This window comes from Lupinus angustifolius, chromosome LG05 (genome assembly GCF_001865875.1).
Source record: "Lupinus angustifolius cultivar Tanjil chromosome LG05, LupAngTanjil_v1.0, whole genome shotgun sequence".
NCBI classification, from domain to species: domain Eukaryota; kingdom Viridiplantae; phylum Streptophyta; class Magnoliopsida; order Fabales; family Fabaceae; genus Lupinus; species Lupinus angustifolius.
The window spans coordinates 22,380,661-22,403,561 of record NC_032013.1 but is presented as its reverse complement, the minus strand read 5'-3'; the positions used below and the strand labels follow the sequence as shown (position 1 = coordinate 22,403,561).

The following is a 22,901-nucleotide window of genomic DNA, read 5'->3' as shown; positions in this document are numbered from 1 at the left end:
ACTTGTCAGTTCCTATATTTTATTTGTTGTTTTTAAAAACACGTTCCTACATTATAAGTTTTACGAAAAAACTTGTTCTTTTGTATGGATGAGTTAGGGTTGGAATTCTCATCTACCTATTGAATCTGAGTAAGAGCTGGTCTAAGATTGCCTAGGTAGATACTTGAAAAAAGCACTCTGACTTTCAAGTCAATACTAGTGAAGATATGTAGAAAAAGTATAAGGGTGTAAGAATATAAGTGAAAGTATTAATGTAAACTTCCTTATGATGGTCCTCTAGAGAGGTTGAATGTGGTATATTTCATGATGAGATATTTTAATCATGGCAAGTCATCCTGTCAGGTCTGCCCCAGATTGGTATAGATTGTTTTATCCGTGTCAATGGTTTCGTCTTGCTTGTTCTATGGCTAGCACAATGTTTTATTGAGGGTGAGTCATTTTGTCACCTACTCGGGCTGATTAGTCATATACTAAGCATGTCCTGCTATATGGCAGAGCATAATTCACAATGTTTAGACGACCTGTTCAAATCTGTAGCAATGTTTACATTGTCCGATAACGTATAACGTAACAATCCTACAACAAAGGTCTTGGTTTTGCAAGTACTGACTAGGCCATGTCTTGTTACTGTTTCTTTTCCCTCGATTAGACCAACCATTTGGGCGTAATGGGTCATGGGTCATGACCTTATAAGTTGGCTAGTTCATGACCGGTTTAGATAGTAGGATGGAACAAAACTAAAATTTATAACTTTTAGCAACAAAAAAATTAACCAAACTTGTAGCCAAGGGTCTACAAAAATATATTTTTGTCAAAAACATTTCTGAAGAATCGACTTTTCTTGAAGCCTTTCCCCATGACAATGAATATATAAGAGCAACCCACACCAATTTTAACTAAAACTACATTAAAAAAATAAATATATTGTATTGCTAGGTATAGAAAGGCAAAACTCTAGAGTTGACAATACAACTCCAAAGCTCTTATAACTCATTACAATATGAAGTTTTGAGAAATAAATATAATTATATAAGAACATATATTGAATTTGTTCTATTTGTGCCCATAACATGATACCCTATCATAACCCATTAGTAAGAAAAAGGTAGCTACTTAACAACCTACTAACCATGGAGAACCTTTGTCCAACATTATATACAGATTGGGAAAATTACTAAATAAGCAACATAACAAAATTTTAAACCTTCAAGTTGTGTTGGAAGATCACCAAGAAAGCAAAAGATGAAAAATTTTCATTGGGGTCCTTGTGTAAGTCTCTGAATCTCATTGTGGTCACTGAGAGTTTCAATGAGAAGTGGTGGAGCATACTGTGCTGTCCCATGCTCTTCAGAATCTTGGCAGAATGAGAGAATGATTGTGTCAATTGACATCTCTACAACTCCAAAGAAAAGAGTTGCAACAATATACCCAAGTGTCCAGCAAATCTGCATTGCACAAAATCCAAAATGAGGTTCCGGTAACTGCTTATAATCGAACGTTGTATTATTATTTTTTGCAACTCTTCATCCTTTTAGCTAGAATGTTCCATTACGGTTGTTATTTTTACTACTAAGGGTATCCCCTCACCTCATGGGTAAGGAATTAATCACTTTCGGGGTGTGTTGCTGCCCCTCCCAACAAGTGTCGCGCCCAGGAATCGAACTTTTGACCTTATAGTCTTTCTGGGGTTCTCGCAGGGTCTTTCACTACTAGACCAACGTCTTGTTGGTCCATTATGGTTATGTTGAATGCATAACTAAGGTTAATCTTTCACTCCATGGTGAAGATTGCAGAGCCAGAGAAAGCTTATGACCTTATTATAAGTTCTTTTTACCTTGTTTCATAAGCTAAAAAGAGCTTATAGGAAGGTCATAAGCTATTTTTATAAGCTCTTCTAAATGCTCACTTAAGTACTTATATGATAAGGCAAGTCCAAACAAGCTCTCTATAAGCACTTCTAGACACTCCCCAAGTCTTTTCAAGTGGAGAGAAACAAGTTCAGCAAATAGCATAGGGTGCAAAAGATTGGCCAAAGTAGAGCAGAATGGTTTTGAATCAATATCAGTTGAAAGTTGATTTTAAACTTCAAATGCTAATGAACCATTTGTTTATAACAGAAATTTCTGAGTTCATATAATAGAACACAATAAAATATTTTAACCAACTATCCCTCTATATGAGAGGCTACAACTTCTATCAACTAAATAGTGAATGACCATATTTCATGCTTCGATTAAACCATATTTTAATTAGATTATGGAAATCATACCATGACAGGAAAGAGCGGAGATGAAATCTTATGTGCCGATTTATATTTGTGTGAGTCCAACATGAGGAATGCAATAACAGCACTAGAGAGGCTGACACACAGTTTCCCAAGGAACAAAATAACATCCCCAATCACATTGACACGCCCGATCCGTAGGATGTTATTCATGATCAATTCTGTTGCAATTGCCGATGCTCTAAAGAAACTTTTACCCGTTATGGCAATCTGAAGCAGATACACAAGAAGTTAAAGACAGAAAGACAAATAAAAGTATGAGAGCAAATTGATTTAAACAGAAAAGTATGACATGCTGGATTAAATAAAAATGTGTATAAGTAATATACCAGGTATAATGCAGAAAAACCTTTTATAACTACATAAACAAAATTCTAACATACTTATCCCTGAAAAGTTTAAAGCAAATTCATTGTTATAGGGAAGGAGGATTTGACTGGTAATATTTTAATGCCACAAGTGCAAGATTGATGGTAAAAGTTAACTTGGTAGATATTTTTTTACTAAGCCTCAAACTCTATTTATCATCATGTCAGCATAACAAAGATCAACATGATGCTTACATAAAATTTGATTTATACAAAACTTACCATGATGTAAGCATTACGGTTCACTGATTTGATGGTCCACTCAATACACCTTTGAAAACAATGAGAAGATCGGTATGCTGCCTTGCCAATCCAGCTGTCGGGTACGTGAGTAGAGACTTTTAGTTTGCGCCGAATAGATTCAAGCAGAAAGCGGATTGACTCTACAAATGAAACAGTCAGGGAGCCAAGAGCCACAGAACCAAGGCTGTAACACATAAGCCTCTTCATGGAGGAAATAACCGATCGAAAAGGAATTTCTGGCTGCAATCAAAAAGGTAAATCATGTCAAATGACATATATAAAAGAGAATTTCACAACTACCAAACAGTGTTAAACTAATTGTAAGTCAACCTCCTTAGCCAAATATAAAAGGACCAGCAGTTTGCCAGTTTCATCTGAAGTGGTTCTTAAATATTATGAAGCAGCAAACTTGTCTTGACACGGAGTTTAACAATCTAGTTATCTTTCACCATTTTATTTTGTAATGAATAAAATGTTAGTCATACAACAACAATAACAACAAAATGGGGAAAAATGATAGTCCATCTCTACAAATTATAATCCTACACCAGTACAGATTCCAGCATTTTTTAGCCAAATAGCAAATCCCGGCCCAGCTAAGACAAGGACAAGTAGCATTCAATCTTATAAAAGTTCGGCAGTACTGTCTGCAAAAAAAACCTCACTGAATCCTCTAAATTGCACAATTCATTTCATCTATGGACAGGATATTAAAAAACTTACAGATGTTTCACCGCGGGCCCAATAATAAGACGCAACAGATCCAGCAATCACAGTTGATGAGCATGCTATGAAAAATTGTGTAGCCCAATAACACCCAAGTAGGTGAAAAAGGATGGAAACTCCAATATGCGGTGTGTAACGAATGCTATATCCACAACACCGGTCACAGTTTACTTTTTTTTCCAGGAGATCATATGCACAACAGTTAGAGTTGCAGTTATTCTGAACAACCCGGCCAGAGCTGAACAAATGCAGAGCAGCGGAAATCCAAAACATGTAGAACACCGCAAGGATAGCATATGGTATGACTGGGAAAATAATAAGTGCTTGAACTTCCCCGATCACTTTTGCAGCAACCTGTGAGCAAAATTTACTTTAAAATCAATTTAAACTGATTGAATGCCATAATGGAAAGAATGTAGCAGCATCATTTCAAGGTACAAATGGTTCTAATATTGCCGTGTTGTGCCACATTATGTGCCTATGGTCAAGGCTTGCGTATCAATTTTGTGAAAAAGAAGTTATGTGTAACTTTGTGACAACTGTGGGTGTGAAAACCCAGCAAAATGCATGGGAATACAGGTCGCAGATTCACATATATGTTCCATAATCAAGACATACATCACATATCAATAATGAAAATGTTATGGTTTACAACAAATAGCTTCGTCAAAAAGGAGGATAAAAGAGACAGAAGTGGAAAAATTAGCTCTAGCTTTAATATATTCCCCCAGGGCTATACATGTACTCTCCCATCGCTTAATATTTGTAGTCAGTAAAACTTAATTCAAGGTGTAGGAACACTTGATGAAATAAGCTGATTTTACCTACCTGCACACATATTACTCTTCATGCTGGCTTCCGGATTTCTCTTATGTACTTCAACCACACTTCAAACACAGACTAACAGAAATGGAGGATGTTTCTCTATTATTATGATAGAAACTTCTTTATTTTGATTCTAAGACCCCAAATCATGCTCACTAAATCATTTTACCAGTCTGATGCTATACTTATCTACTTCGTGAGAAGAGTTTATATCAAGAAACATTGTGAAGCAAATGCATGACAAATCTAACTGCTGGGATATATAAATCCACCCATGCATCTTTTAGTAGAGTTGGTTCATGACGTGTTATCAGAGGCTCTATGACCAAGTGGTCTAGAGTTCTATCATTGCTGCCCCATTCTCTAATAAAAAGGTTAAGTTTCCGCACGAGGAAAGTGGACCTCTGCATTGATCACGCTTCAATGCCAAAAGGCCCTTAATTCTTAAATAGGTGGTGCTAGATATATAAAACCATTTGTGTGCAGATTGGAAATTAGCTCATGACACAAACCATGGTTGGAAGTTCAACCTCAGGCAAAAAGTTTGAAGGTTACATATAATTGCTATAAGATATCAATTCAATGAACAAAAACAACAAACTTAATCAGTATAAAATTGCAGATAATAAAGTGCTGCTTGCCTTAAGGACAGATGTTGCCATAAGGATGCGTCGAACAATAGCAATTGATGTAAGAACAGAAACAACCATGATAAAGGTCATTAGTACAGTGGCAGCACGCAGATGAGTCAGCTCCTGAAAATGAATTGTGTTTATAGGATGTATAGTTGTATACGATAAAATCATAACAGGAGAGCAAATATATAAAGATCATAAAATAGATGTATAAGGAATTGGTCACAATGTTACTTACCCTCCCAAATACATGAATGTAAGGGTCATGCTCACCAATAATGGGGGAAATAGCATCATTTCCTATCCATCCAACTGAAAGTCAGGAAGACAAAATAAAGTCAGGCGTATTTGCTCAAAGCCTAGAAAAGATACACCGATAATTCACTAGATAATTCAAAAGTTATATGAGCAAGCATAATAAGATAAAACAAGTATCACCGAGCTAACTATACTATATGTATCAACTTAAAACATTGAATGACTACTCTTCTATCAAAATTTATACTCGGAGAATTCAAAACTAAGCTATATCATCGAGCATAGAACAGAGAAAGGAAAAGTGAACTTAATCAAAGGGGTATTCATATTCTGGTCATCTGTATAAAGATATTTCAATAAAAATACAGACATTTGGTTTACTGATAACCAGACAGAGATCCTAACCTTTTAGGTAGCAGAACATTGTGACTGATACTATTAGAATATTAAATAAAACCACCGTTATCCAAGGCATTGCAGAAACAAAATGTCGGATCATTAGCAGCCAAATCACAGACAGAAAAAGAGGTAAAATTCCTCCACAAACAATTAGCACAGGCCATGCCTTTCCTATGTCAGCCATGTATCTCTGCAGATTAAAGATATCATGAAAAATCAGAGTTCTACAGTACATAATAAATATTATACTTCAATGGCACGTTATATGAAACACAGTGCAAAGTTTTACAAGTGCACTTAGCAAGAGTGAAAAATTATGAAAGGGTGTGAAAATAGATAAGTTGAAGATTCAAAACATAATGTATATTGGTAAGGATATGTAATTGTTTTTCATTTTCTTCTATTCCTTGCATTTTCACTGTTACCACTTAACAAGGACACTCTTGAGTATCAACAAGCTGACTCTTAAACTCTATCAGCAGAGAGCACTGAGTGTGTCCTTCTACTTTGGAGCAATTTTTAGGAATTTATTATGAAAGATTTGTTCAAAACAAGGAGGAAAAACTTAGTGGGCTGTCATTACTATCCTAGCAGTATATCTTTGTAGAAGGATGATCATATCTTTAATAGGTGCTTCCCCGAACTTTCTTCCTATAATTGTTTGTATCATGTGTGAAGTTAAAATTAACATGCTAATTAAAAAATATAGACACGATATAGAAGGTTGATGTTAAGTTGCTATCCTGTCCCTAGATAATATCAAATAACATCGATAAAAAAAGTAGGCAGTTTAAACAAGTTAAACCTTTAAGACAGCTGACCGAGAATTGATATACTTGTGAATGGATTTATCGATAACAATGTTTTCATTGATGCTAACTCCACCCATCTGCTGCCAATGCTTTAAAGACACATTTGATGCTCGAGCGATGAGTTGGCAACTCCAGTAAACTGAACAGAAAAAGTATGCTTTAAGAGTCAGGTATTTTGAAAACTCAATATCTATACGAGATTGACATGTCCCCCACAACAACCCCAGCCTGGCGAGAAATGCCTTTCTTACAAGGAGCATACCAAACAACTGAGGTCAAAATCAAAGTAATGAAACCACAGAACCAATAGCAGGTATACAACAAAACATGGCATTTTTCAACATTGGAATGGAATAGTTTGCTCACCATTTACACTAGGAAATATGACAGGATAACAAGGTCCCTGAAGTTGAAGAGTGGAGTTTCTCAATTCAGGTGTAAGGAACTCAAAATAGTCATAGTTTCTATCGATCCAATCATCCGTTGAAAGACGAATATCCCCATCAGGATAATCACACACCCAATTAAGGGAATCTTCAGAAGGTATAGGGCAGTCCAACAAGCATATACTACGTGCATCGGCCAGTTTGAACTGGCTATCCTTCAATCCACTTTGATGAATTTGATTAGGATTAAGCCAGTACTTGAGCTCCAATTCACGAAGCCCCGCATGCTTGTCCCCACACACATTTCCTTTGTAGTCCAGCCCATAAGTTAGCCTAGTAACCAATGATTACAAATTACAAAATGATAAACACAAAATGATACATAAATCACAGGCTTCATGTTTATACAATCAATTCCTACTTATTACTTAAGATTAGAACCTCGGCAGCCAAGTAAGTAATAAGATTAATCCATAGCGGATATTATACAATGAAAGACCCGGTAATCATAGAACGGCTAAAATCATATCAAAATCCAATGCACACCCATGTTAGATTCTAAGATGCTCTGAGAGTAAAATAAATTATCATGTTATGCACTATCGGATATTATGTACCACATCAGTTTTGTGGGTAAACACTATCTCCAATTTTAAGTACAATTTTAGTGCTATAGTTGACATGTCATACATTCAACGAAAGGGAAGTTGTACTAACCACACTTGATAATTAACTTAATTCACTTGGAAAACCACTTGTTTTAAAATTAGACCGACTTCCCTCGAGGTTTATGCTACCATTAAACCAAAACTAAAGGAGTTCAGTCCCTTCATTCAATGGTATAGAGTGAGAAAATTTTCTTGATCTATGAGAATTTAAGAATCTCTCAAGCAGCCATTTGATTAGCAAGGAATATTTACCTTCACATTTATTGAATAACCTTACTAACTTAAGAGCCTGAAAAGAAATGGGAAAATAAAAAAAAATCTAGGACCTTGCCGAATAAATAACACAAACAAAATGCATAATAAATTGTTAAGAAGTTACACATCCACTCCAAAATTTCCTAAACAAAAAACGCTATAAAGAGTCCCACTAAGCAATAACAACCCATGCCTTAAAATTCACACTTAAAAACCAAAAGTTGCCAACTACAGAAACACCATTAACACAAATCACAATCAGATAACAAAGTTGAAAACTTTACAGTTCTTACCTTGATGGGTTTCCTTGATTGAAACCAAAGCTAGAGTTGACAATCATTGCAACCCAAAAACATATAAAAATGACTAAAACAGCAATGTCTCTGCATTTTCTGTTATGCCTTATGATTCCACCCATTTGGGTAGTTCCATCACTTGATGGGTACCTTCCTATGACTGCACCAAAAGGAACCCTCATTTTCAAGCTTCTATACTAATAGTAATAATATGAATATCATCAAAAAGGGAAAAGCTAGGGTTAGTTCAACATTCCAAGGATTCAGAAACTCTGTTGAAAAAGAGATGCAGATTGCATAATAAGAAGGGAGAGAGTAGTGGAGTAGAAGCTAGGAGTTGAAAGGAGAGTGTAATGAAGGAAGGGTTTTCAGATTTGGAATATTTTAGTGACAGTGATTGATAAATCATCTTTTATTTTCGATATAAGATTTATATACCGTTAATATATTATATCATTCATTTATATTATTTTTATTTAATAATATTTAATAGTTAGTTAAAAAATGAATATTAATTAATATAATAACAGTATAAAAACTCTTACACTGTCATTATATACATTTTTTTTCAAACAACAAAATAAAATAGAGTCATATAATATATAGAATAGGTTAATTATAAACCAATTATTACTAAATAAAATATATTTTTAGTACCTTATGTTATGAGAGGATTTGAAATTTTATTTCATTCTTAAGACAAAGATATTCTCGGAAAGTAGTTGTTTTTATTTTGAGTTCTTCTTACAACATAATATTTATGTCTTTATTTAAGCTGTATATATCCCTTCATTAAAGTGTTTTTTTATATTGGGTTAATTCAGTATACTTTTTTAATTAGAGATGATGAATATTGAGAAGTTTTATTGCATTCCCACTCGAGTAAAAAATAAACTATTTATAAATGCAAAAGTTTGTTGTCTATTTTTTTTTCTATTTATAATGCTTTGTACACGATACATTACTTAATAAAAAACTAGTTTTTCACCACTCTCACCAATGAAGGTGGTAAAAAGTATAAACAATAGTAATTATGGACAATTCAAATTGGAGATAAGGATATGATAATAGATTAATAGTCAAGTTAAGCTCATTACATAATATCTTAATGATTAATATAGACCACATCCAATGATAAAAATAAAAATAAAATGGTGGAATAAAAAAGATGAATCTTGGTTATATCATCCACTTCGCCCATTAGGACAAGTGGATTATGATTGGATGGGCTTTACATTAAGATGGTTTGTGGCCCAAAAAGTTTAGGGCCCATGGTCGACCACCTTATATCCTTTCATACAAACAAGCAATTTTTTTAATTTAATATTTATACAATATAAATATAAAAAAAATCCGCAATACATTATTTATCATATCATTTATAATTAACATGCAAATGGTGAATTATGTACTAATATTATTAAAAAAAAAGTCTTGCAACTATTTTCTTATTCTTTTCCACTCTTTGTTCATTTGATATCATGGGTAGGTGTGAAACTAAAGAAACTATAAACATGTCCTTGTAATGTTATACCTTATAGGTGGTTTGAAAAGGAGAAAGAAAAAGGTGGGTGCAAGAAACACCACCCAAATAAAAATTATCAAATTAAAAGATTGCTCATGGGTTGAAATGAAGACTTCATAAAAAATGATATTGAATGCATATTTTATACAAACGTTAGTGATGAAAATAAGCGTTTCAAAAATGTTGGTATCAAGTTGCACATGACCTACACTTTAAGATTCTAAATTGCAGTTTTGCATGCATTAAATAAAACTTCCATATTTTATATTCATTTTTAAGACCACTTTGAATGACCAAGTTGGAATTGTAGTTTAAAATTTTGATTTCAATTTCAATAATTGATTTAGAATAGCTTTATTCAATTCAATTTTATGCATTTTTTTATCCATGATGTTGCTTTAATGATAATTAGCCTTTTTATCCATGGAATAGTCTTTACTCACATTTTCACTATATCATCTCACCAATTTTGTCCAGTATCATCTTAAAAATGAGGGAAAATAAAATAAAAAACTTTTTTTTCCATCAAGGGTTTTCCTAATTTAAAAAAAATACCAATACGATTAAAATATTAAAAAAAACCAAACATCTTTTTTGCTAACAACGTCTTTTTCATACGATTAAAATCAAACATCAAATGTTAAAATATTAAAGACCAATACTAATTTTGAGCCAAGAAAAAATGAAGCCACCATATAGTAATAGTTATACTAATCAATCATGTAAAAACGGTACCAGTAGGTTTGATCGAAAAATCAGTGAATTGGACCCCTAACTGATACGATACAGATGTTGAACCGGCCAAGTATTAAAATCGGTGAACCGACCTGGTATTTGATTAAACCAGCCGGTGTATACACATTTTTTTTAAATAAAAAAAACTTAAAAACTCATTGCAAAGTGATACATATTTCCAATCATTTTTCAACACTTCAAGACACATGCTTCCAATGCATTCTTAGATTATACCTTTTAATTCCTAACATTCACGTGTAATTTCAGTGACATTTGTATAATCTTGGAGTATTGTCTGAAAGATAGGATTTGGTGCAAAAATATAATCTCCTTGGTGTTAAACGTTAAAACTCCAAATTTATTTGTTTTGTAGGGTGAGTTGTAAACTTGCGTCATTTAGTTATATTTTGCGGTTGTTAAGTAATACTTTTAGATTGATATATATTTTGTAATTTAGACTTTGAATTTGTTAAAGACTTAAAGTTGATTATTTATTTGAATTTTCAGTAGATTATGAATATGAATTATAAATTTGAGTATCTACTTATTTGAATTTTTTTATATAGGTTTATATATATAAATATAAGCAGATATGTCCGATTTAACCGGTATACGGTTTAATTACTGAACCATTATACCTGTACCCTCACCGGTTTGAGAACTGTATGATTTTAACAAGAATACTAATTATCCTATAATTTGCAAGGAAGGTAAAACATAATAGAATTCATTTAATATTATATTATCTCCACAATTGCCCAAAAAAAATTGAAGTCACCATGGTTTTAGTTCCTGTGCATGGTGTCCAAATTTCAGGAATAATTTTCTCTCTCACGCTTAACCTAATTTGTTTGAATATCCTTCAATGGTATAATGATAATCAAATTGGTCTTTGAAAAGAAAAGATCATCAAATTAGTCTTTCAAAATAAATGACCACCAAATAAGTTTTAATAGATTAAGATGATCTAAACGTTGATATATTATTCTACAAACTTATTTGGTAGCAATCATTTTTCATTTACATATTAATCACTAAAAGACATGATATATCATGACAATTTCTGAGAAATATTTAAAAAAATAAATTCAGAAGTCGCGATGATTCAATTCATTTGTAAAGTATGTTTTTAAAAAATTAATCATTCGTAAGTTGTGTTTATTTTTAATCGCATTATCGCGATGATAATGATAATGCTAATAGTGGTAATGGGTGATGGTAATAAAGAAAAACAGTATATAATACTATTTATTCACTTCTAACCTAAGGATAAGGCAACATCATAAACACCTTATATGGTACTAACCCACTAAACCATGGGATATTATAAGATATATGTGTCAAACTATCTTCTCATGTATGTCTTATTTTTGGCATCGAGGAACAATTGTTCTAAGATAGATAATTATTTTTTGTCTAGATCACAAGTTCTTTTCACCAAAGATAATTTTGTTCTAATTGGGTACATTATTGATAAGATTAGATTAAATTTCTCTAAGAAGATTTTTCTCCATATATGAGATTTAAAAACTGTCATGTCACATGTGAACCAATTATTTCTTTTTTTATAAAGAATAATTTGATTAGTAATTTCAGCATATTATTTGATTGAATAATTCTAATTCTTCTTAATTATTTTGCAATAACTATGTTAAATAAATAAATAAAGCAAACTAGGGATATACTTTTCATCAAGCAAGTAAAAAGTAGTCAAACCAAAAATATAAAAAAGTAGTCGAAAGTCATGGTTTTTAGGACCATTGCCTCATTTTGATGGCTTCTTTTTTCCTACCACTTAAGTACTTACTACAAAATTCCTATTCATATAGACTAAAAATCAAACATTCTTCAATGCAAACAAAAAGTTTTATATCAAAATATACCAAAAATATATTAAGCCAATGCAAGTAAAAGGGGCAATTTAGCCATATTAATATAGTGAAGGACTTGTTCATATAAGCAGGATAATGTTCCACAATTCTCAACATGTAAAAGATTAGACCTTACCATATGATTGAATGCAATGAAAAATGAGAAAAGAAACAAAGTGCATTATACATACATATTATAAAGTATATATAACATATATCCTTGGGATAAAATATATGTCTCACCCATGCATTGAAAGTTTTTTCTAAGACCTTAATTCAAGGCCAGCAGTAGAGATGGCTACAAAGAGTTATCACTGGATCATGAACTGAGCCCAAGCAAATGTTGCAAAGCATGCTTTGACATTAGAAACCAAAACTCAATAAGATATCAGCAAAAAGCGTTGTTAATAACAACCAAGTGAAGAAAAAGTTTATTGGAAAATAGTAGCAGGAAAAACAGGATGAAATTCAAAGGAGAAACAAACTTAAAATTGTCATGAACACACTACACTGTAAGCAATTGCAACAACACTATCCTCATTGTGACCAAACATTGGACAAGCACAAATGATTGAATAAATATGGCCATAACTGGTTGAATAAAAATGCTACATCATAAGGCACAAGGATCCTCTATCCTAAAAAGACTCTATTCTCATATCCCTAACCAATAGTATTTCTCAAAATAATATAAAATATTAATTTATATTTTTATAATTTTTTTCCCAATTAAGTGATACATTTTGATTGGCTTGATACATCAATACCAATGGGTACAGGAGATCTGCATCCATATCATAAGTTGGTCCTCCAAATTTTATTCTTCTTTATTTAGAAGTGTAGAACCAATGAGATCAAAGATTTAGAGTGCAACTAAACCCTCATAAAGATGCATGGCTTTAATGAAGGATCTAGTGTAACACATCAAGAATACAATCCTGCAATCGAATAATTTCATTTTAGTGGGTTACTTGTAGGTATACAATTATCATGTTATTCTATTTCCATGGGCCATGACCATGGCCTTAGTGATGTGAAGGTGCTAAGCAAAAGGTCATCGCTTAAAGATCAAAGTTACTTCAAGGATAATAGGTTAATCTTCTCCAAGAGCTCACATCAATGGAATGGTTTGCACCTTGATATTGGTTATTCGCCACCTTAGGCTTATAGCATAATCTAAGGGTTGGATTGTTCGTCTATTAAAATAGTATATCATAATATATATATATATATATAAACTGAAATATTATTAATAAGCTTCAATTATAAATAATGGCGGGATATGGTAAATAAAATATGGTTCAAATTGTTACTAGGTTAACATAATGTCATATTTATGAATCTTACAATTATTAATTTGTAAATATAAGTTAAAGTTACCTATTATTATTTCCACTCGCGGTGCCCCATAGTGGTGAGCCCAATGACCCACAAATCCACAAGTGATAAGCCCAATGCATATCTTGCCAACACACATATATAATACCATATATCATCAAGTCCTACTATACTGACCCAATACACATATAGTACTATATATCGTCTAGTCCTAGATTTGCTATTGATAAACTCGTAAAAGGATAGACATTTGTTGTCCCAAAATAATGTATAACTACACGTCCACTGTTTATCATTGGTCAAAAAATAATTAATTATTAAAATTTTAATTTAAATACATTTTTTCAACCAATCATAATCACTGACACATTAAGTAGCATATATTGTGGGACAGCTGATATGCTCCTCTCGCAAAATGGGTTCAACCCTTTGTGAAGTCAAGCCAAGCAGGACCATTATAGGCTCCCTTTACTAAGATCACAAATCAATTTTTTTATTAGAAGAAATTGCAAATGATTGTTATTTAGAAGGAGATGCCAACGTTCCCCTTGAAATAAAAACTACACACACAACATATAATTGAAATTAATAACATACCACACATATCATTACATACTAGAATTTACTCCAAACTCCAAAGCAATAACACTAAGTTGAAAGCATGTTATAGATAGCTCAAGACCATCCTTACACGAATATTGAAGTAATCAAATGATCAATTCAATTTGATAAAAAAAAATTCTCTTTGCAAAAAAAAAAACTTCCTCATAAAAATTGACATAAAAAATATTAAAACATTTCAGCGCAAATGAAAGCATAGCTGTCTTTGGTTATTTATGATTTCACAATTCTTCAATAGTATTTTCCAATATGCAATTTAGTTAACACAAATTGAACTAGAAACTAAAGAAGAATCATTACCAAAAGGGTGCTTAAAAATCGAAAATTTCAAGCATGGGAACCAATTTAAATGAACAAACAAACATACCTTCTCAAAAGAAAGAAATGATGAAAAAGGTGCGATGCAATTCAATTCAATATAGGAATAGAATGAAATGTAGGAGAAGGAGACTTACCTAGTTACGTTACTACAAAGAAATGAGTGAGATTGTGGTGTTGCCACCTTGTAAGTATTATGAGCATTAGTTTAATAAAATATTATAAGTTTTATTGAGAATGAGGTTCACAAATAAAAATATATTAAAATATTTCTTAAAAGGGAAATACATTTTTTTAAAATTTATTAACAAAAACTTGATATATTATTTGAGTAAGTAAATAAATGAACAATTGACATAATTTTAGTTTTTTTTACTAGCAACGTTATCCCCTCACTCTAAGCAAGAAACTAATTAGTTTTGGAATATGTCACTGATACTTCCAACAAGTGTAGTTCACCGAATCGAATCATTGACTTTTTGATCATCTTAAACATAAAGTGAGAGTTTATATTACTAGATCAATGTCTTATTGATTGAGCATTTCTTATTTGATTAATGTTTTTATTTATTTATTCGTGTATAAGAGAAATAAGGATAATTTTGATGGAGAATTAAGGTATGGAGTAAAAGTGGTAGTCATAGAGATTTGAGAGTACCATAAAATGTTTCATACTCTAAAAAGGTGTATGATAAAAGAAATTAATTAATAACAACATAAGTTCATGTTTTCTAGTCTTCTTTTATAAAAATATATATCTTTTTAGGGTTATATTATTATCTACTTAATTGAAACATAATAATGTTTTCTACATATCAATTTTAGAACAAATTTTAATTTACAAATATGTCATTAAATTAGGGTATAAACATATAGGAAAAAATAAATTGTACTATAATAATTAATAATGAAAATTATGGAAACATAATCTACTTAAAGCGCATGTGTGTAACATTGTAGATTCATGAATTAATATTTTTTAAAATCCGTATACAAACAGTTAAACAAAAAACTAAGAGTAAATTACATTCATTTTTTAGTTTTAGTAAAAATATACAAATCACTTCCTTTTTTTACACATATAAATTAACTCTAATTTATATTCATACACTAACTACCTATGAGTATAATCTTTTAAATAAAAAAGATGATGAGTATAATTAAGTTAAATTCTAAGAGATATTTGTGTAATTTACTCTTAATTAGTTAATCATACATTAGTTAGGATAAAATGATCATAGTAAATTTGGATATATAGTTTGATTATGAAATTACTATTTTCTTAAATAATATTTCCTTATCTATAATGAAACAAAATAATGAATAAATATTGATTCTTATACTATTTGGACTTGATTTCATGATATATCATATTTTGTGGAATTCCCACATGGTTAAACAAAGTTGTATCATTTTTTATTTATGACCATTATCATTAGCAATTTTAATTGTTTATAAAATAAATGACAATTCATAAATACCAAGAAACTCAAACTAAATTTTAACATACTTTGTTTTATCCATATAAATTAAATTAGTTGTTGTTAACTATATAAGGCTAGAACTAAGAAATGGTTTAAATGAACCACTATTGCATATAAATGGATCATCATTTTGTTATTATTATTTTAAAATATAATGAGATGGTTAAAGATAGAGTAGACAACTAAATATCAAATAAAAAAACAGTATTTTATATAAAAAAACAAATTATTACATCGTAAATAATGTCAGAATGATTTATTTTTATATTAAAATTTATTATCATCGAACAATAAAACATTTGAGTTGATCTTATTATTCAAATATTTGTTATATTGTACGATTAATACATTTTGAAAATGTTCAATGAGTAATAAAGATGGATATAACTTGCTCTTTGGTAGAACAAAAGTTGAATTTCAGTTTCTCCATTAACTTATAAGAAAGAATCATTATAATACTTAACAATGTATATAGTATATGTCAAAATTTATCACGTCACTATTCCATAAATGATAAGCGACACACAACACAAAAGGAAGCAAAAACATAGAAAATTGAAAAAATTGTTTTGATTTGTTACAAAATATATCAATAATTCTAAGGAGGTTACTTAAATACATAAGAGAAGAGTGATTTCATAATCAAATTCTATATACAAATTCAAAATTGATCAATTTATCATATATCTAATGTATATTTTACTGGGCCCAATTGTTTTACCAATTTATGCTCATTTTTGCTCTTTCAGACCTGAAATAACATAGAAATGCACATGATACAATTTGTGCAATAATTTAACTTGAAGCATAGTGTATGAATAAATTACATTTCTTTAACTTTTACCTTAAAAAAGTGTTCTATTATCCTTATGAAATAAGATACTTTTTTCACCTAAGAACACTCCTTGAAGTTTAACTTAATTACACTCATAATCCTTCTTTTTTGTATAAAAGATTATACTCATATATCAGCTCCTCTATATAGGTAGTCGGTGTAATGATAGTTTATGTAAGTGTAAAAAAATGAATAATTTATATAATTTTACTAAAATTTATGAAATGTGAGTGTAATTTTAAAACTCTTGAAAGTCATGGAAGCAAGTAATGTATGTGATGTGTGTCTAATGTGGCATATTCTTAGGCGTTGGCGGGATGGAGCTTCCACCACAATCTTAGATAAGTCGTAATTTTAGTGGTTAGTAAGACTATGTTTGAGAGTGTGATTTTGGAGGGAAAAGAAATAATGACTTTGAAAAGTCTCTCCCTTATTTGGGTGTTGGATGAAGGAGAGGGTAAGGTTTTGGAGAATTTCTCAATCCCTCTAAAATTCATCATATGTTTATTTTTATAGTTCCCTAATTTCGGATTTTTCTTGAGACAAATTGTTACAATAACTAAATATTTTTAGTAAAATTATATAATGACATTATTGTTCGTTTCGAATTAATAATTACATTTTAAAGGGAAAAACAAAATATTATTACATTATCGTTATTTTACTTATCTTTCATTTAAATTTCATACTTCCAAAAAATGGAGAGATTTGTCTTTCTTTCTTCTTCTTCCCTATCTCTCCCTTTCTAACTCTTTGATATAATTATTTCCCTTTTCTATGTTAAAATGGTAGAGTCATGCATGAATCTTGATGAAGCAAGAAAAAAAGAATGAGAAAATTCATAAAAAGAAAGCTTCTTGGTGAATCAAGAAGTATGAGAGAAAATCATGAATGAGAAAATGAAAACTTTCTATATAGAATTGAGTTACAAGGAATAATGGATCATCCTTTATATACTACAATACCTAACTAATAACTAACTAGTTAATCAATTACTTAAACTCTTAATCGATTAACGAAAACAATATTATAACTAACAAACTGAAATCAACTAACAACTTTAACAAAAAAAAAAACTTTCTTTTATACACTTCTTGATTCATCAAGAAGCTTTCCTTTCCATGGCTCTTACCACATTTTAACATGGTATCAAAGCATAATTATCTTTTGATAGCTTCTGCTTATGGTTTCATGAAGGATTTCATGAAAAACTTCAACAATCAAGAACATGGTGGTGTTTTTTTCATCTCAATGACCTTCATTAGTGTTATCTTGCTTCTAATACGTGACAATGTTGTATTTGGAAAGACTATCTTGATTTCTTTGATTGCTCCAACGTTGTTCTTCAACATCCAATGTTTCTTTTCAACATATGGCCCTAAATTCTTCATTATCAACTTCTTCATCGACCTTCAAATTCAGATCAAAGGAGTTTGTTTTTTGTCAAGAATTCTTTTCAAGTGCATAAGCTAGCTTCTTGATATCCTCAAGCTCTTCAAGAAGGGAGTACCATGACCAATTTATCCTATACAAGATTACACCATTTTCTTATTCTTCATCATTTACCCCTCTTTCTTATTCATCATAGAAGCATCTCATTAGGATCAAGATTCTAATCCGTTCTCTCTCTTTCATCATCAATGGTTGGTTCGCTTCTGTCCATGATGGTTAAACTCAAATATAACTTCTGTCATGGATGGTTAAGCTCAGATATAACTTCTGTCATTGATGGTTAAGCTCATATGTAACTTCTGTCATGGATGGTTAACCTCAGATATAACTTCTGTCATGGATGGTTAAATTCAGATATAACTTCTGTCATAGATGGTTAAGCATTGGATGGATAGCTTCTATCCATAGTGGTTAAGCAAAGATATAGTTTCTGCTATGGATGGTTAAACGTTTGATGATATAGCTTCTGTCATGGGTGGTTAAATGTTGTTATTACTTCAAATCAATTTCAAGCTGCAGAGTAAAAAAATTCACTCACCAGCTTGTGGGGATATTAAAGATATATGATAGGTTATTTTGGAAGATGATAGTTGATTAGAAAGTTAGGAATTAGCAATTTAGGTTTATGTTAGTTACTTGTTTTACAAGCTTTATTTTCTTCTTTTCTCTTGTATAAATAAGTCATATTGACTCACTTCTTATTCAATCAATTCAATTCATTCAATTTTGTAATGAGAATTCAATCATTCAATGAGAATATTATCAATATTTGTTTCTCATTCTTCATTCTTCTTTCTTTAAGCTTTCTTTTATACACTTCTTAATTCGTCAAGAAGCTTTCTTTTCCATGGCTCTTACCACATTTTAACATTCTCTCATAATTCCCAAACATACCTTAAGTGGTTGTCCAAATGGTAGTTGTGGTCGAGTATTGATAGATTCATTTAAAGCGTGTTATGTGGGTTTTATGGGGAACTTGGGGATCTTCTTGTGTCTTTACGTACGGATGAGCTTTTGAGGTATATCCAAAATGCCTTTTATATAGCTTCAGATAAAGGCATGTCACACCGTTGGGTATAAAGTTACATTTAATTTGTGTTGCTCTCATTAATCATTATAGCAATTGAGCATCTAATACAAATTTGCATTACTCAAAGCTTTTGTGAAGAGAATTGCATCGTTGACTAGTTCATAATCCTTCGAATCATTGTCCTTATTAGGATTAAACATGTTCTTAACGTGTAACTTTTTGAAGATTGTTGTTTAATTAAATTCTCTCCATTATACTTAGGATACTTTCACATGGAGGGTTTTACTTGTAACTATTTCTTTGATTTTTTAGTACATCTAGTTACTTATAACATACTTTGACTTATAAAAAACACATGTTCAGCGAAACCCTAATTGAGTGGATTTTTGTTGATTCTAAACAACAATGAAGTTTTTGTTTTTGAGTGATATTATAGTGTAATGAGAGTATTGAGTGGATTTTTGTTGATTCTAAACAACAATGAAGTTTTTGTTTTTGAGTGATATTCTAGTGTAATGAGAGTTTACTCTGTTGGAGAAATTTCTCTATCTGAAATCCATAGATTAAACATGGAAATCTTAATGACCATGACTTTGTTCTCATAACCTAACAATCTCCCACTGGTCACACATATGATTCTCCATACGTGTTATCCTTATTGTGCGCTTAAATATTACCATTATGACTCAGGCATACATAAATTATCCCGTCCATCAGTCCTGTCTCTATATCGAATCATAGTGAACTTCGCCATATCAATCATGACTAATTCAACAATGATCGCCAACATTGACACAACTAAATGACATAAATACATCATGAAATGTGTAGCATGAAAATCACATGAATATGATTTGTACATGTCAATTTTCAACTGGTCCTACTTAACTCTAGTGAGATCCTTAACAATAACATAAAACCTTATTGTACAAAGTATAATGATAGAATACCAAACTGAATGATTAATCAACTGAAGTTTGAATATAAAGTATCCATACATAATACTGAAATTACATAGAACATAATAAAATGTGTGCACTTTCTAACTCCCACTAAACCAAAAAATCCTCACACTGTAGAACATGCATGTGAGCAGTGTGCTCATGAAAGACCTTGGGTGTGATAGCTTTTGTAAGAGGATCCGCAATCATGGAGTTAGTGCCTAAGTGTTCTATGGAAAGCTGTCCACTTTGTACCTTCTCCTTAACAACTAGGAACTTAATGTCGATGTGTTTCGACTTTGTTGAACTCCTATTGTTGTTGGAGAACAACACGGCTGATTTATTGTCACAGTATAACTTTAGTGGTCTTTCAATCCTTTCCACAATCCGCAGCCCAGTGACAAAATTTCTCAACCATGATGACTGAAGTGATGCCTCATAACATGCTATATACTCTGCTGCCATGGTGGATGAAGCTACAAGGTTTTGCTTGGCAGAACGCCAAGAAACCGCACCACCAGCTAACAGAAAAACATAGCCTGAAGTAGATCGTCTACTATCTTGGCATCCCGCAAAATCGGAGTCAGAATACCCAATGATCTCTAATTGGTATGATCTCCTATATGTGAGCATATAGTCTTTTGTTCTCTTTAAGTACCTCATGACCCTTTTGGCTGCTTTCCAATGGTCCATTCCTGGATTACTCATATATCTGCCTAAAACCCCAACTATTTTGCATTTCCTGAATTTCCAGATTTCCTTTAGGGCACTGATTGAGACTAAATTTGTCTCCCTTAGCAACTGGAGTATCCATTACTTTACAGTCCTGCATGCCATACCTTTTGAGCACCTTTTCTATATAGCTCTTTTGTGATAATCCAAGAATACCCCGAGATCTGTCTCGGTGTATCTGGATTCCTAATACAAATGAAGCTTCACCAAGATCCTTCATTTCAAAATTACCGGATAGAAATGTCTTGGTTTCTAACAAGGTACCCACATCATTAGTGGCAAGCAGTATGTCATCCACATACAAGAGTAAGAAAATATACTTGCTCCCACTGAACTTGTGATACACACAATCTTCAACTGAATTCATCTCAAAACCAAAAGAGAGAATCACCTCATGAAATTTGTGGTACCACTGATGAGACGCTTGTTTTAGCCTATAGATGGATTTTGTCAATTTGCAAACCATATTCTTTCGGTCTCCCGTTACAAAGTGTTCTGGTTGCACCATATAAATCTTTTCATTAATGTTTCCATTTAGAAAAGCTGTTTTGACATCCATCTGATGAAGCTCCAAATCATAATGTGCTACAAGAGCCATGATTGTCCTAAGAGAGTCTTTCGATGAAACCGGAGAGAAAGTCTCTTTATAGTCAATCCCTTCCTTCTGAGTAAAACCCTTAGCTACAAGACGTGCCTTATACCTCTCCACATTACCATTAGAATCCCGCTTGGTCTTAAAAATCCATTTGCAACCAATGGGTTTCTTACCTTCTGGTAATGGGACAAGTTCCCAAACTTTATTGTCTTGCATGGATTTATACTCCTCTTTCATTGCTTCAATCCATTTTTCTGAATTGGAACTTTGGATGGCTTCACGAACGTTTAATGGATCATTATCCATTAAGCCATCACCCTCATGTTCCAGGAGAAAGCAAATGTAATCATCCGGAATTGCATTTCTCCTTTCTCTAGTGGATCTACGCAAAGCTATAGGCTCTTGCACCTCTTGTACATGTTCTTGAGGGTTTTGAGTTTGTCCCTCATGAATTACTAACTCATCTTGAGTAGGGAAAATATTATCAACTATGTCTTGAGGAGGTTCCAAATTTGCTTCTTCAAAAGCAACCATATGAATCGCATCTGGAATAGATACAGATTCTTCCTCTAAGACAAAGTTTCTAACCTTATCTTCCCCCTCAAACTCAATATCCTCAAAGAACGTGGTTGTACCCGTCTCAAAAATGGATTTCATACTTGGGTCATAAAATTTATAGCCCATTGATTTTTCGGAATAACCAATAAAGTAATTGCTCACTGTACGGGAGTCCAATTTCTTTTCAAGAGGTCTATAAGGCCTTGCCTCAGCTGGACATCCCCACACATGAAAATGCTTTAGACTTGGCTTTCGCCCAGTCCAATGCTCATAAGGTATTTTGGCAGTTGCCTTAGTTGGCACCCTATTAAGAATATAAGTTGATGTCTTAAGTGCATCTCCCCAGAGTGACTCTGGTAAGGTATAGTGACAAATCATACTCCTTACCATGTCCTTAAGAGTCTGGTTTCGTCTTTCAGACACACCATTCATGCTAGGTGATCCTGGCGTGGTGTACTGTGGGACTATACCACATTCCTCTAGGTATTTGGCAAAAGTCCCTGAACGTTGTTCACCTAAACCATCATATCTACCATAGTATTCACCACCACGGTCAGATCTGACGCACTTAATCTTTTCCTGAGTTGATTTTCAACTTCAGCCTTAAAAGTTTTGAACACGTCCACCGATTGGGACTTTTCATGAATTAGAAAAATGTATGCATAGCGAGAGTAATCGTCTATGAATGATATGAAGTATCGTTGACCATTC

At 32.0% G+C, this 22,901-nt stretch overlaps 1 protein-coding gene across 1 annotated transcript; it reads right to left on the bottom strand.

Moving 5' to 3' along the window:
- Positions 966 to 8,537, bottom strand: LOC109348155 (choline transporter-like protein 2). Its single transcript, XM_019588412.1, has 11 exons — positions 8,395 to 8,537; positions 8,153 to 8,347; positions 6,917 to 7,269; positions 6,544 to 6,689; positions 5,745 to 5,928; positions 5,320 to 5,393; positions 5,088 to 5,201; positions 3,619 to 3,975; positions 2,875 to 3,135; positions 2,270 to 2,494; positions 966 to 1,445 (listed from the first exon to the last, which is right to left on the bottom strand). Exons 2-11 carry the CDS (start codon positions 8,335 to 8,337, stop codon positions 1,254 to 1,256), a joined length of 2,091 nt encoding a protein of 696 aa, XP_019443957.1. The 5' UTR covers positions 8,338 to 8,347; positions 8,395 to 8,537; the 3' UTR covers positions 966 to 1,253.

Coding starts and splice junctions, on each gene's coding strand:
- LOC109348155 (XM_019588412.1), bottom strand. CDS start 8,337: ATGAGGGTTCCTTTTGGTGCAGTCATAGGAAGGTACCCATCAAGTGAT. Junction 7,270..8,152: donor AATCAAGGAAACCCATCAAG/GTAAGAACTGTA, acceptor ATTGGTTACTAG/GCTAACTTATGGGCTGGACT. Junction 5,202..5,319: donor ACATTCATGTATTTGGGAGG/GTAAGTAACATT, acceptor ATTCATTTTCAG/GAGCTGACTCATCTGCGTGC.